Below are 16,764 nucleotides of genomic sequence, written 5' to 3'. Positions count from 1 at the left end.
ATTTGATTTGGCAAATTTCCCAAAAGCAAGCACAGATAAAAGAATATGAAGACCACATATACTCTGCTTAAAAATTTTTCATTATTTTACCTTTTGGTTTCGGGGTAAATCTTGAACATTTGATGGAGGCTTGTAATTCAGAACTAGTCTTCTAAATTCCAAAAGATTGAATAATGACTGAAAAAGAACAACAATTTAAGATAACTGAAGGGAAAATTCTATTAACAGAACTATAAAAATATGACTGGCCTGAGAGATTTATTTTATATACAGAATATTTCCCACTAGCACAAGAAGGCCTGTTTTCTCCCTGAGAAGAAGTCACATTTCTTTTATTTTGACATATTATTCTTGATCATGAACAATATTTACGGTACTGCAAAGGAGAAAACTATACGTGGACAACTCAAAAAAACATAATATATATTATTAAAAGTTTCCTTTCTTTATGTTACTATGTGCCTAAGCAGTTTCCTCAAAATAAAATCTACACAAATGCAAAGTTGAGAACTTTTTAGACATGTTATGTTCAGTATGAGTTTTCTAGAGGTATCAATTCTACAAAAATATAGTACAAATAAATTTATGGGCCAGACGCTAGGTAATAAGAGACAAAAAAATTACATATTATCGCTAATGGTTAAGGAGACACACAACCTAGAAAGGAGACAGATATTTAATTATAACAATAGCAGTGTTACTCCAAAATACAGTAATATTGATCATGTAGAGCATAATGAAAGCATGTGAAAGATGCTCATGAAAAAGCTTCCTGCAGCTATGTTTTTAAGCTATAGCTTGTAACCCATTAATGTCATCATGATAAACATTAATTTTAAAAACTGAAATAAAATATAATGGAAAATATCAGAACATGTCATAAACAGTCAATTCACCAGAGTATCATTTGTAAAATTTTCATTGGTGATATTTTTACATACATATGTATGTGTAAAGTGTTTTACAATGTAAAACGTATTCCTTTCTGTGAGTCACAGTTTATAAAGTTTGAAAATCATTGCACTGGAGGTGATAATGTATTAAATTTTAGTAAAAGATGGGTTAGCCAACTTGCTAGAAAATAAAAATAGCACCACAAATCCATAAGAAAGCAAGATTTTGTTTAGTACGGGTGTTGGGAAAACTGGTCCACTATATATAAAGAAATAGTCATATATAGATATATAGATATAGATGTGGATTAAAGACCTAAATATGAAAGGTAAAACCATAAAACTGATAATTGTGATCTGAAGTAGTTTTTAATTAAACAATATGAACATATTCATTCATTTATTCATTCATTTAACAAATATTTATGGAGCACCCACTACATGCCAGACACAAGGAAGACAGGAAGCAGAGAATAAAATATATCAAGTCTCTGCCCTTGTACTATCTTGTTATTGCAAGTTAAAACAATGAGAGCAGATGTTATAAATCAGAAATAATAAGTACAATAACAGACCAAAATCAGAAACTTAAGGAAGAAGCAGCATTTAAAAGCCAGAGGAAAAAGAGCTATAAGAAAGACAAAATAAAAATAGTAAAGGAAGTGTGGAATATGAGATCACAGAAGAAAAAGACGTAGAAAAAGCTTTCAAACATAGTTGTGTATCAGAATAACTGCAGAGCTTTAAAAATTCCTGTCAGGAACCTCTCAACAAAGATATAAAGTACCATAGAAGATTCTGTAGTACATCAAAGAATCACTGGCAAATTTCATGAAGGACAAGATTAGCAAAGGTTGAAGGTTGTCACATTCTAGTAAGGTAAGGGCAAGAAAATAATCTTTAGACTTGTCAATTGGGAAGTCACCTTTCCAGTAGAATGGTAGAATGGCAGAAGATCAGCAATGAGTCCTGAAGAAATGGGATAAAAGTAAGAGGGACAAAGTACAGACTGTTCTTAAAAGGAATTTAAATAGGAAAGAGAATATTGACAAATCTGGAGAATCTCAATCCCACTTCTATGCTCTGAGCTCCCACTGGAAAACTCTTTTCTTCTTCCTGAACACCCTTTAGAATTTCCTTTGGTGTGGGTCTCCTGGTAACAAAGTATTTCAGCTTCTGCTAAACTGAAAATTGTGGGGTTTTTTTCATTTTTTAAAGATTTTTGCTAGTTATAGAATTCTAGACAGCCAGTTAACTTTTCCCAGAACTTTAAAGATAGCATTTCTGTTGAGAAGTCAACCGTTAGTCTTATTTTTGCTCCTTTATAGAGGCGACACACCTTTTCCATCTGGCTACTTTTAGTATTTTCTCTGTCTAGAGTGTTTATCTGTTTTACTATGATGTGCCTTGGTGTAGTATTCTTTACGTTCATACTACCTGGTTCCTATTGCTTCCCTAATCTGTGGCTTCATCTCTTTCTTCAAGTTTGGAATATTCTTTGTCATCTCTCCAAATATTGTTTTTATCCTATTTCCCTTTTAGTTTCCCTCTGGAACCAAAAATAAATTGTGTTAGTACAATTTACACCATGTCCAAAATAGCTCTTATATGCTCTCATCTGTATCTCATGGCTTTAGTGTGAAAATGTTCCACAAACTGTCCAGTTGACTAATTCTCTCTTCAGTTGTGTCTGATATCCTGCTAAACTCTTCCACTGATATCTTAACTTCATTTATCATATTTTTCAGTTCTAAAATTTCTATTTTGTTCTTTTTATAGTTTTTATTTTTCTACCAAAATTCTCAAGCAGGCTTCTAATTCCTTGAGCGTAGTAATAGTTACATAACAAATAATTCGATTTTTAGGTTTCCCTGTAGGTATATTTCTAATTATTCATTATTTTCTCTTAATTTTTGGACATGTCTTATTTTCTGATATAACTAATTATGACTGATTTGAGTGCTAGACATTGAATTTTCTCCAGTTTTTTACATACAAAGGTCAAGATGACAGTATCTTCTAACAGAATTTACATTTCCTTCTGGCAGGCAGCAAAACTGGGACTACTTGCAAGCCTAGATCATCTTAACCCAATCAATTCTGAGAAAATCTCAAGCTGGGATTCACAAATTATAAAGCCTGGCCTATTTTCAGTTCTCAGTTAATTCTAGGGTGTAGCCCTTTAGAATTTAACTGAAAATCTCAGGTGTTTCCTCCGGCTCTAAGCCTGTGTGAAACTTTGCTTAGCTCCCCAGCCAATCAGAAGTCACTCCTGAAATTGCCTCAAAGATAAAATCAGCCCAAAATGTGAAGCTTACTCTCTGAAATTTTTGTTCTCTCAAAGTGTAGCCTCAAAATTCCTCACTGCTTTAGGGTTTATGATGCCTTCAAAAAGCTGATTTCATTTTTCTTTTGTTTTGTTTTGGACTCCAGCAAAATATGAGCAGGTAGATGTCCGAAAACAACTTAATATGCTACTACCCAAAGTAGAATTTCTGACCATGGATTATCACAACAAATCATAGAAATTTATTTTAAGTACCAATCTATACCATAAATCAGGCATAGCAGTATTAGTCAACACATTCCTTCAAAAGGGGTGGGAAAGAGTAATTGTCACTACTGCCTAAATTGTGTTTGTGAGTCATACACATTGAAAACAAGTATCCTTTCATTCAGTCCAAAGCTAATGTGTCAATTTTGAAATCTGTTAGAGTTTGGTTAAACTCTTGCTAATATCAGAGAGCTAATGGAAGATGAGAGTTTAAATACATAATTTGTGGAAAACAAAAAGAGTGATGACAAGAGAGCAAAGGGAGACATAAACTGTCTATAATGAAAAATACTAAGGAAAAGCAAAATAAATTCTCCTTGGTGGATTTTTTTAAAAATGAAATGGTATCAGGTAAGTTTCAACGTGAGGTAGAAACAGACTGGCATGATTAAAAACTGAAAGTCTGTATACAGAGCAATTAAAGCCTTATGTCCTTCTCAGACTGAGAAGCATCATCAGACAAGTACTCTCTCCTCTGTGGAATACAGGAAAATTTAAACTGTGAATATAATTTAACTGACTCAGGTTCATAAAAATCAGTCATAGTGTATTTCAGGGTAGGATGAGATTCAGGGCTACAAATAGGGTTAAGTAAAAGCCTTCCAATTGACCCCCAATTGTCCCTTCCCCAATTCCCTTTCCCTAGACCTGCTTTTGGAAAGTTAGCAACCATGCTTAAACCACAAAAAAATCATGATCCAGTCTGGATTTAAGGCACAGAAATCTCATGTTGTAAAGGACTCCCCTCACCAAAAAAAAAAAAAAAAAGAGTTAACATGTTTGAGATGTTTGAGTATATGAAAAACACTATTGATAATACCTCAAAAGCGAGGTTGAAGCAGCTGGAAATTTTTAAGGATAAATAAGTATACAGAAAACAGAAAGAAGAAAAGGTGGCAACTGACAACTCCAAGAAAACAAAGAATCACAGAGGGGTAGTCTTAGTAAACCATTATAATGTCTACAAAGTCAAAGAAAATGTAAACACTGACTACTGACTATTTTTAACTGGTGATATAACTATGCTGGGAGATGAAAGGAAAGGCAATTCTAGGTAGGTGAAATGAAAGAGCTAAATCCTAATCTACCTCTGCAGAAAGGCATGTCATTTAGAAAAACGAAGATAGCAAGAGAAACAGCTAGAATTGGTTGTAGATGCCTTTAAGAAGCAGGACTATGCTTCTCAGGCAGGGTGGTTTGGAACAGAGGACTGCTGTTTTTCACAAGGCTTTTATTGCTATGGGATTTTTGGTTTTCTCTTTGAACTATGTACTCATGTTCTTTGATGAAAATTAGAGACAAAAGCAAGTGTTATGAAAAACACGTTAAATGATATCCTGAAATGTTTTGAAAACTTGCAGCACCTTTTCAATACCATACTTTAATACATTAGAGTGGTAGAAGCATTTTAAGTCTTCAATTCCACCATAAGTAATATATGCTCCTTTACGGGTCATTTATTTACTAACTCACTAATTACTTAATGGGTTCCTCCAACGTGTCAGACACTCTACTATACACTGGTACAGAACACTAACCTAGATGATGTGCTCTCTGCCCTCAGGATGCCTGTATTTTAGTCAACTTAGAGTTTCATAATTTATGCATAAGGTGACCATATACTTTATCATCCAACCCATAACCCTTCTGAGTATGAAAAAGGGCTTCGAGACTAATTAACAGGTGCTGATAGATCTACAATGTGAGTAAACTGGGACTGTACCAGGCAAACCGAGAAGTATGAGCACCTTACTTCTGAGCATCTCAGAGGCATCCAAATGGGAATGGTGCTAAGGTTTATCATGAGAATCCATGGATTACTTGAACTTAACACCCCAAACAAGAGAAAGAGGAGAATATATTCTTATAAGCAACTACCTAATTCACTGACACCCTAGTGGAAAAAGCAGCCCCAATTAGTACTTTCTACATAAAAGTTCCTTTTGAACAGGATGAAAATAGTCCTGACTAGATAACTGGTTGATACCCAATCTAAAGACAGTCAGGCTAATATTATTAGCATCCAATGTAAGCCATATGTAAGCCATTCTCTGTACAACCTTCTCCTTGCTTACAGTCTCTTTCTGATATTCTGTTCCCCTTTTCTTCCAAAACACTTAGGTCTCAGTACCTAAAGGAACAAATATAACAAAGCTGTGCCTTCTGTAGCCTATCCTCATTACCTACTCTGAAGTTAGAGATTTATAATCCCAGTAAACTACTATAATTGGTAGGAATACTTACAAAGAAAAGAATTCCCAGTTGTTTCATACTAGTCTTGCCAACTAAGTATAATAAATTCCATCCCTGAGAAGAGTTTGTAATTGAAACTTCATAGTACATTTATGTCACAGTCTGAACAAGTTCCACCTTGCTTTGGAAAATACAAGTTAAAAACTTCCAACACTAATACAGATTTCCTACCCAAATTTTCTTTCATAAGTGAAAAGTTCCGTTTATGATGATAAACTGTTATATTTCAGATGTCTGTGAAATTAAGCAAATGTCAAGAAATGAAAAAATAAAATATTTCAATTACTAGAAATGAAAAGTAAAAGGTACTTAAAATGGGTTAAGAGACTTTAAAATTACATTCAAAAACAAAACTAAGTTATCTCCAGATAAATTTTTCTTCCCACCCACAATTTTCTGAACTCTGAAGCTTAATGTTTTTCCACATCCCCAAGTCAGTATCTTATTACTTTATTATAATCCAAATTTTTCAAGGTTAGTGGTTACTTCTCCTAGGTGTTTATTCTAACTAAACTATTGATTCTTTAGAAGCACTTTCTTACTTCTTATAGTTTTCTAAGAGAAACAGCTAATCAATGAGCCTCATTTACTGGCTGTAATAGTGTAAAGGTAGCATCTACTTGTCCAAATACAGGCTGCAAAGCATACTCATAAACACCCAGATCAGAGCCTTAAAACTGTGCTTCATATTTTAAAATGATGACTAAATTATGAAATTTAGATTGAACAATGAAATGCAAAAGCCCTTACTAACAGTGCAAGTAAAGTAAAGTAAGATAGCCTATTAAGAAGATCTAAGAGATTAAGATAGCAAATAAAGTTTGAGATATTGTTGGCATGTAAGTGAACAATTAATGCATACTCAAGGCCAAGAACAAAAGTATCATCACAAATTTATGCTAATCCAGGTATTCCTTAACATTTTAATAGGCTGGAAAACAAATAACATAGCACATTATTAACTAGTGTATACCACAGTTTATTAAAAAGTGAGGCATAAATCCAGAAAACCAAAGGAAATCAAATTATATAATATTATTTGCCAGAAAGGCATAAAAGAGTTGGAAATTATAACACGGAAGTAGAAAAAAAGTTAAAACTACAGGTTAATCACCTAGAGAACACAGTTAACAACCTTGTAGAAATGAACTTAATAACCTGTGAATTGCATTAATATCATATGAAAGTTTACGCCGTATACAGTTTTGGAAAAGTACAAAATGAAGAGATATTTTGAATGTAAAAGAATGTAAATTAGAAAACATCTAATGATTTAAAAAGTACTCATCAGAAATAATAAATAAGCTACAATTCAGCTGTATTAGGAAAATAAGCACAAATATTAATTTTCCTAAATGGAAATTAAAATTAAGAGCATGTTATTATTCATAGATTGTTTTATTTCAGGAGACTTTAACATTCTGCAATTTGACGGATAACATTATCAATGTCTGAGAATGGTAAAGATTTATGACAAAAGTCATATCACATAAAAGTTTAAAAAAAAAAGAAAACTAGTCCAAATTGAGAAGATGATGGATATCTATGCATGCAAACATTTTTCATTTTAGAATAAGGAGTTCAAGAAACATTTCATTAAGGCCTTTCCAAGTTAGAAAGAAAATGTTATTCTTGATTTATCAGCATTTATTCTTTACATCATTCTCATATATGTATTGAGAATTATTTGTCAATCTGTTCCCTCCTCAAATAAAATGTTCTCTTACATAAAAATAGTATTTAAATGACTATAATTCTTGAATGATATTTTCCATTATATATAAATAATTCTGATCTGACTCACAAAAAAAAAGTTTTGGTTTCATACCTTGGTTACATCCTTCCCTAAATTTGCAGGGATTTATATACAAAAATATTTTCTTTCCACTCTGACAATTCCCAACAAATGGGAAGGAGGAAAAATTAATTCTGAATAAGGCATTAGGTAGTGTTCTATCATTAAAACTCCATACTGGGAGTGAGGAACAGAGTGGGGTGGCGAATACTGCAATCCCCAGACTAGGTTAGTAGACAGAAAGGCATACTGAAACCTGGTCTGCAGTTATATATAAAGTATACAGCTTAAAAGAAACACAACCCCAACCCACTTTCCATTGCTGTCAGGCCCACCAAATAAGATCTGCATAAACACTCTTACCTGAATAACAGCACTAAACCAGCAAGTATTGCCAACATTCTTTAGTCCAACAGGAGCTTTGTCCTGCCTTTTTCTATCATAAGGGTTTCGAGAATCTCTCCAAACTTCAGTAGGTGTCCTCTTCAAACATGCTTTATTTTCTGCTATGCTGGCTTCAAGAACTCTTAAACAATGGGAAGAAGATGATGGGGAAAAAAAGTACAGTATTAATTTAGTGCTGTACCCTAGAAAAGAGCATACTATAAACTAAGGATTTTAATAGATTAAGCTCTAGACAATCCATCTGGGGAAGTAATATTTAAAACTAAATTTCCTCAAGCGGAAGCTAGTTTTAAGAACATAGCCGTGGCAATGCCAACGAATCAAGAGGCATGCAGCCTACTTTTCTCAGAAAAAGGAAATTTCAAACACAAAAAGACAGCATTATGTAATAGGAAATATATTAAATTATATTTCAACAAATTAGAGGCTTAGTACCAGGGATACAGTACCTAGGTAAGTTTCCTGAAAAGTCACTGTATTGAAGTACGTATTTACAATATAACATAATGACCATTTTTATAAGAATTACTTTGAATCAAGAAAACTAAAAATTGAAAAAAACTGTACTTTTATTCCTCTGACCATTAATTTCCTTTCCTATTATAAAAACGGTAAGGTAAATTCTAGGGTTCCTTTCAGTTCTAGAGATCCATGATTCTACAAGAGCTAAATAAAGGGAGAGAATATTTATGTGTTCACTTCTTTACCCAAAAGTTTGCGAAGGGAAAAATCTACTGAAATAAATATCTACATATCAGAATAATAAAAGATTAACCTCTTCAAAATAAATGCACCTACAGAATATCTAAAAATATATCTAAAATAGCTAAACACGGCTAAGAGTAATGTTACTTCGCTTAATGGTGTTCTTCTTGCTCTTAAACATGCAACAACATGCTGGAAAACCCTAATCCCCACATATAAACTAACCATGCATTTTTGCCTGCTCAAGACATGTGTTACTTACTATTCTAAATAAGCATAAATAATAGCTAAATATTTTAACTCATTTTGTATTCATTACAAAACCTCAGCAAGAATAAGTTTTTTCAACTTTTTTGGCTTCTTGAGAAGATCTCATTCATCCTACACTATTTTTCTCCTAAAGATTTTGCTCTATCAGATTAATGTCAAAATAATATAGCTATCTTCCTTAATTATGCAGAAAAAGTAAATTATTCTTTTGTCTCTAACCTTATAACATGACATTAGATACAATGTATTAGATTCCAAACTAGTATTACTTAAAATAACTTATATGAATGTAGGACAGAGTCTTCTTTGGGAATCAGTAAAACCACATACTTAAAAAAAAAAAAGCAGAAAACAACATGATAGGGACTTCCCTGGTGGCACAGTGGTTAAGAATCCGCCTGCCAATGCAGGGGACATGGGTTCAAGCCCTGGTCTGGGAAGATCCCACATGCCACGGAGCAACTAAGCCCATGCACCACAACTACTGAGCCTATGCTCTAGAGCCCGCGAGCCACAACTACTGAGCCCGTGTGCCACAACTACTGAAGCCCACGCACCTAGAGCCCATGCTCCACAACAAGAGAAACCAACCACAATGAGAAGCCCGCACACCACAACGAAGAGTAGTCCCTGCTCGCCACAGCTAGAGAAAGCCTGTGTGTAGCAACGAAGACCCGACGCAGCCATAAATAAATAAATTTAAAAAAAAAGAAAACAAACAACATGATACATTACAATGTAAAGATCAAAGTAAATTCACATATTTAAAAATAAACAGTATACACTTTTAAGAGTGGTCCAACATTAGCAGCAGTACTCTGCCCAAATATCAACTCTCCATGAAACCTCGGCCCATACAAGCTTTTTCTCTTGAACTATTGACCGCTAAAAGGTACTAGAGGGCTTCCCTGGTGGCGCAGTGGTTGAGAGTCCGCCTGCCGATGCAGGGGACACAGGTTCGTGCCCCAGTCCGGGAGGATCCCACATACCACGGAGTGGCTGGGCCCGTGAGCCATGGCCACTGAGCCTGCACGTCCGGAGCCTGTGCTCCGCAACAGGAGAGGCCACAGCAGTGAGAGGCCCGCGTACCGCAAAAAAAAAAGAAAAAAAAAAGGTACTAGAACTCCTTGGAAGGTATTTAGTTAGATGAATTGGGGCATAAGAAAATCAGCATTTATCTACAACATCCCACTCTTATCAGAAATAAGTTTTAAAGAACATAAGGGGGAGGTAAGTCAAAGCCAACTTGAGAGAATTCCTACTGTTCAAGTTGTACAATTCAACATAATATAAGAATAATCAACTAGAAAAATTAAATTTGTACAAGGCGACTACTTCAAAAGAGAAAAGTTAACACATAGTATACAAAAGGTAAATACAACACCAGTCTATTTTATATAACAAGGTATATTTAATTATTTATTGACTTTTATAAATGGGAGTGTTTTCATTTGAAAAGTCTGCTCCTTTTGTAACATATGTGTATCCAGAAGTATAAATAAAGGAACCTTATTTCTACACTGGTAATTAGAAATGAATGAACTAAAACAAGCAATGGTTTCTGGGTGAAGTAGCAACAATACCACAAACAGGAAAGAAGAATTAGCACCAGCGGTCACATATAAGACACAGAAGAGGCATCCAGCAGTTGATTAGCACCAGTGGGCATGTACAATAACCATTTAAAAAGAGGATTCTACAGTATATTCCAAAAGCATAAACTGATCAAAAGTGAAGGAGAACAAGGAGAACTACACTCCTTCCTAAATCTTCTAGGTGGATGATCCTCTACCATTACATATTTTTAAACTTCTAATTATAATAAAATACTAATTAGAAATAACCCTTTTCAATGCCAACACACCAGATCATTTGTATCATAATGACCAGAAAACGGGTCACACAGACAACAGTCATGGAAAACTTGAGAAGACCTGATTTCTACAAAATGTACCGTCTACAAAAATTAAAGTCTAAAAATAAGTCACATGTACTCCAATAAAGAGGTTAAAAAAATAAATATTAAAAATTGAAGAAATAAAAATAAGTCACATGAAGTTAATAACAAAATGAAACTCAGCCTCAAGACCATATTGAGTAAAACTAGGTCTCCTGTTCCCCAGAAGTGTCAACAACCCATCCCAAATCTACAATCCAGACTCCCCTGAGATAATGACATTCTTCTAATTCCAGATCTAGTTAAGATTACTAAAAACTAAAAAACAGAAAGTATTTTTTTAATGGTTCGATACAGTCAATTCAGACACCCTCCTCTTCAGCCCCCTCCCACCAAGAAAATACATCTCTTGATTTTCACGTTGTATGAAAACATTAATGTGATAAGATAATATAAGCTTTTTAGTTCCCTTGCCTACTTTTGGGAGAATGTATGGACTCATATGTACTTTCTAGGACCAAGCAGCTTGTCTGCACTTTTTGTTACAAGAGGAGGGAAAGAAAGTCAAGGATATAAACTGAAGATACCATCTCTCCAGCATTCCCATAAAACTTTTTACAGAGGTAAAATTACATACAAACTGTAATAACTGAGTAGAGCTTAAGACGTACATGTTCACTGTTTCTCAAAGTGACCTAAAGATATAAAAAATTTTTTAAGTATCCATTTTTAAACCACATTTATTTTTGGTGGGTGGGTATACATTCTTAAATGTATATAATTAAATATTCATATAACTCAATTCAGTCATATGGTAGAGATCATCATTCATTATAATAAAAGCATGAGTTTTAAAGAAGTAGATTTATTATAATATTCCCTAAACATATGGTAATATGGTAGAATTATGGTACTAAAAATAGTGGATGAAAGAATGTCATGACTTTGTAATCTTGATTTAGAGCTTATAACACATTTAGTTTTTTAATCACCAAGGACTTACAACATGCTCCAGTAGGTTTCCTCCTACCACTTCCTCCTGGCTCCTAAAAGACTTTATAAATACATTTATTACACTGCACAAAATTATTAATCAACCAGTCTCTCCCATCAGCATCCAGAGGATAGAAACATGGATTTGTTTCATCCCTAGAGCATACATGATTTAAAAAAAAAAAAAAAAAAAAAAAAACAGGGGCTAAACAAGTGTTTGAAGTAGATGGAAGATTAAAATATTAGATGTTGCTATCTCTTTGTCATTTTTCTTTCTTTTTTTTTTTTTTTTTTGGCAAAAGAAGCCCAACCTCTAGCCCAAATATGAGCCCTCCATTCCCAAGCCCTTGTCCTTTGCTATAGTCCAGTCCTGGCATATTAATATAAGCTTTATATAAAGCCAAGTCCTCATAAGGGTTCCTTCCCTGGCCTCACCAAACAAAGTGAAGCCAATGATTCTACCCAGGCTTTAAAGTGTAAAGTATGCCAATAGCTACATTTCAGATATTAAGGCTGCAAGTAGAGAGAGAGAATTAAAAAATAACACTGCAAATTTCAGAGCTCAGAAATAGCTTAGAACAAAATGTAGCATACTGAAAAAGGCAAGCCCAAAAGCCACAAATACCAACCCCAACTACAATCACCTTATCTTCTCAACACTAGTCATGACCATGGCATTCAACAATATAAAAAGATGACAAAATGTTTTGTTGTCTCTTTTCCTTCCACACACTATACTGAATGAATCTTTAAAACACTTACTTATGGTAAGTGTTCATGTTCCTAGTAGAATTTTATTGTACTGATTTTGAGGGCTTTTTTTTTTTTGCTTGTTTTCTTTTGTATTGTTATTTAAACTGCATTATAGAAAACATTCCACTTTGGATCATCTAAGTCTATTTCAAGCAAGCAACATACTCACTGGAAAACATGCATATCATTTAAGCTATACAGATCAACCAAAAAGAAAAGAAAAAAGAAGGTGGAAGGAAGGAAGAGAAGGAGGAAGGAAGGGATGGAGGGAGGGAGGGAGGGAGGGAGTATTCATCTTCTACATTTCCTTTAAAAAAAATCTATTGGTATTTTGATTGTGATCACACTAAACCCATAAGTTAATTTAAGGAGAACTGACCAGTTTTACAATATTCAGTCTTCCAATTTGTGAAACAGAATACATTTCCAATTATTTCCATATTCATTAATATGTCTCAGTGTTATTAAATAATTTTCTTCTTAGAAGTTCTTGCACACTTATTAGATTTATTCCTGGTCTTTAATAGTTTTATGTGTTATAAATGGTAGCTTTTAAATTTTTCTCCTTATCATTCTTTCTTATACATAAAAACGTAACCTTTTGTATACTGATTATCAACCAACAGGGCTAAATACATCTTTTCTTGGTAAGAGTATTTTATTGAGGTGATTTACATATAATAAGATACACAAACCTTAAATGTATAGTTCAGTGAAATTTTTACCAATGAATACCACCCTGCATGTAACCACCACCCAGATCAAGATATAGAAAATTTCTATTATTCTCCAAAATTCTGTGATGCCCTTTCCCAACCAATAGTGTCTCTCTAGTTCTCAGATAATCACCATTCTGACTTCTACCACAATACACTAGTTGTGCTTGTCCTTAAACATCACATAAATGGAGTCACACAGCAGTTACTCTTTTGTGTCAAGTTTCTTTCACTCAACATGTTGCTTTGTGGATTCGTCCACATTTTTTAAAGTACCAGGAAAATGTTTTCCATTACATTGCTTAGTATTCCACTGTGTGAATATACAACCACTGTTAACTATTCTGCTCTTACAGATATTTGGTTGTTTACAGTTTTTAGTTATTATCAATAAAGGCAGTATGTGCTTCTTTCTCAAGGGTCTATACTTAGAAGTGGAAACGTGGACTATGCTAAGTCCTAGCATAATATATGTCGAAATACACTAGAAATTCCCAGTTTTCCAAAGTGGCTACACCATTATACATTCTTACGAACAATATATGACACTTCCAATCGCTCTACATGCTTGCCAACATTTGTTATTGTCAGTCTTTTTAATTTTAGCCATTGTGTTGGATATATAGTGGTGGCTGTTCTCCAATAAGGTGACTAATCAAACTTGAACCACAAAGATTACCACCACTGCTATAATCTATCATCATACCCAACATGGCAACTTGTCCAACTTATTATTTTCATGTGTCTAACTGCTATGTAAATTTGTATCATTTGTCACTTTCACTGTCACTATTTTTAGGATAATTCTACCTTTTTCCTCTGAGTAATTTTAAGACTTTCCCAGTCTTAAGTATTCTGGAGTGTCACTATAATGAATTTATGTGTGGGTTTCTTTTCATTTTTCTGATTGGGATTTGTTGGCTCATGAAATTACAAGTTATCTCTTCACTTCTAAAAAATTCTGTGATTATCACTTTAAATTTTGCCTCTGACTCACTCCCTCCTCTTCTTCTGTAACACCAATTAATGTATGTTAGACCTACTCATTTTATTCTCCATGTCATTCAACCTTTCTCCATATTATTTAACTTTTTAGCTATCTGTTACACACTGGATAATTTCTTCTCATATAGCTTATAGTCTACTAATGTATTCTTTAGCTATTTCTAATCTGCTATTAAACCTGTGTTCTGTTTTTTTTTTCTTTTTTTTTACTTTAGTAATTCTTATTTTCGTTCCTAGAAGATATTTTCACAGTCCTTTTTCAAGTAGAGATTTATTGAATCATTAAAGTGACACAAATTTCAGCTGTACAACCATGGTACACCTTCTCAGGGGCAAATCTCATCCCCTCCAACAACACTCCTCATAGCTAAGGCAACTGTCTTTGTAGTATAGGGGTCTCAGAGGGAGGGATAGTTCTGATTTACCCTTATTTGTGAATACGTCATCCACTGACATAACTTTACGAGGGGAATGATTTCCTATTAAAGCTTCCCACCTAATATAGACAATGGCCTTTAACTTCTTTTTCCCACATTAACAAGGATATCAAAACTGAAATTCAAATTTATACACACAAGCAAATGTCATCATGTCAAAAAGTGACTTTCAGCATTCCGAACTTACTTCTTTGGGTTCCACCTTTCACTTTGATTTAGTCTGATTATAGCCCTTACTATCTTAACAATTCTATAATACTTTCAAGAGATCTTAAGATATTTTACATCCAACAGAAACAACACATTCTGGTTGTTTCCACTAGAAAATATGTTTTAGTCTACCATGTTTCCTGAAACTGTTGAAGGTGTGCTCTTTGTAACAATTTTAACTAGAACCTAGCCCTACCTTCTACCCAATTTATTGAAAGTCATTTCATGAGGCAAGCCTTTTCACCACAAATATGCTAGAAACAAACTAGCCACAATGCAGTTTATTAACAAATTTCTACTATCCATACTCAACTTGTTCCCTGTCTATGCAGTGATAACTAAGATAATTATAATAAATGCATCCAATCCTCACATTAAGAAGTAATTATATTAAGAAGTACACTTCTAAAATGTTCAACTTAAGAAATTTTACCATGAAATTTATGGGTGCCTGAACACAGGATTGTAAGATGTAAAAGGGTTTTATCTCATCTAGTTATACACAATAATGCAGTATTCCAAATGTGTGAATTCATATTAATGTATACTGAAATACAACCATAGTCAAATGATTCTAGGATTTTATTTGGCAAGATTTTGTCATCTGAACTTACTAGGTAATGAACAAATAAATTTACTTTTAAGCATAATGTATAAATGTTTTCCTTAAAAAATTCACCATTTTCCCTTTTGAATTTAGAGTCTAAGCCTTAATAAAACTCACTGCAATGTTATATTTGTCAAATGTTTAACTAGAATTCTCATATTCCCTTATTTCTAATACAATATGATTTATAAATGTGCTTATTTACTGAATGTTGCAGTTAACTTTTTTTGTTAACTATATATTATAAAATCTATGCATATCAAGAAAAAAAATTATATTTTGCAACAGTAAATTAATATTTTTTTACTTCTGAGTATAATTTTACATAAAATTTTGTTATATTACACTATACCAATTCTCTGCAATGCTATCTACAATAAAAATACTTGCAAAATATTTACTATTTTAAGATTATATTAAAATTAAAAGATCAAGGGAAAAAAAGGGCATTAACTTAAAGAGATTTTTTTTTCCATTTGGACAAAAATTAGTATCTTAAAGAATATATAACATATATTGTATGTAATAGAGATTAGGAATAATCTAAATTCCTTAACTTTATTTATTTATTTATTTTTACTGATTATCTAATTATTATGTTATTTTAATTAGAAAACACAGGATACAAAACTACAGACACTACTTGGTATATAATCCTCCAGACTTTTTTCTATTTATGTACTAATATAGTTAATATATATAATGATATGTATACATTTAAAAATATTTGTATCATAGTACATATTCTATTTTATATTCTCTTTTTCACATACTAGATTATCATTCACCTTAAATATGAATTGCAACTGATGAATTTCATGTTTAAAATATTTCTCATAAAGCTTAAGTATTATCGAATTTTATAATTATTCAAGACAAATATTTCATTCCAATTCATTTTTATAAGACAAAATCTAACTTTATAATTTCTCCAAATCCTTCAAAAAATAAGCCTAAATAAAATGTCTAAAAATAGCACATGTACTTTTGGTTTTCATTTAAAATTACTGGCATTAAATGATATTAGCCACAACTAAAGAGGATAATGAATTTTAATTAAGGCTTGCCATCTTGATATCTTATTATACAAAGCAGTTTCCAAAGTAACAAAGACATTAAAAAGTATTACTATAAAAAATTATGTGCCTTTGCTAAACATAGCATTTTGAGGCATCTCCTACAGTAATCTCAGATTACTCAGAAAGAAATGTACTACTAATATTGTGCCAAGGGAAATTATCTAAGAAAGCTGGTACATTCTGCTACCAAAC

The 16,764-nt window shown here is 32.9% G+C and overlaps 1 protein-coding gene across 3 annotated transcripts in view; it reads right to left on the bottom strand.

Annotated features, from left to right (window-relative positions):
* USP25 (ubiquitin specific peptidase 25) overlaps nt 1–16,764 on the bottom strand; it is a gene marked incomplete at its 5' end in the record, with an annotated part of 145,661 nt that overhangs the window by 92,950 nt on the left and 35,947 nt on the right. For all 3 annotated transcript variants that reach the window (XM_079704213.1, XM_079704214.1, XM_079704215.1), the window contains 2 exons: nt 91–177; nt 7,859–8,021. In XM_079704213.1, the coding sequence (XP_079560339.1) occupies nt 91–177; nt 7,859–8,021 (250 nt within the window). The remainder of the gene's footprint in view (nt 1–90; nt 178–7,858; nt 8,022–16,764) is intronic.

Source organism: Hyperoodon ampullatus, assembly GCF_949752795.1.
Source record: "Hyperoodon ampullatus genome assembly, chromosome: 5".
NCBI classification, from domain to species: domain Eukaryota; kingdom Metazoa; phylum Chordata; class Mammalia; order Artiodactyla; family Ziphiidae; genus Hyperoodon; species Hyperoodon ampullatus.
Note: the sequence above shows the minus strand (reverse complement) of the source record. Positions and strands in the feature narration are given on the sequence as shown.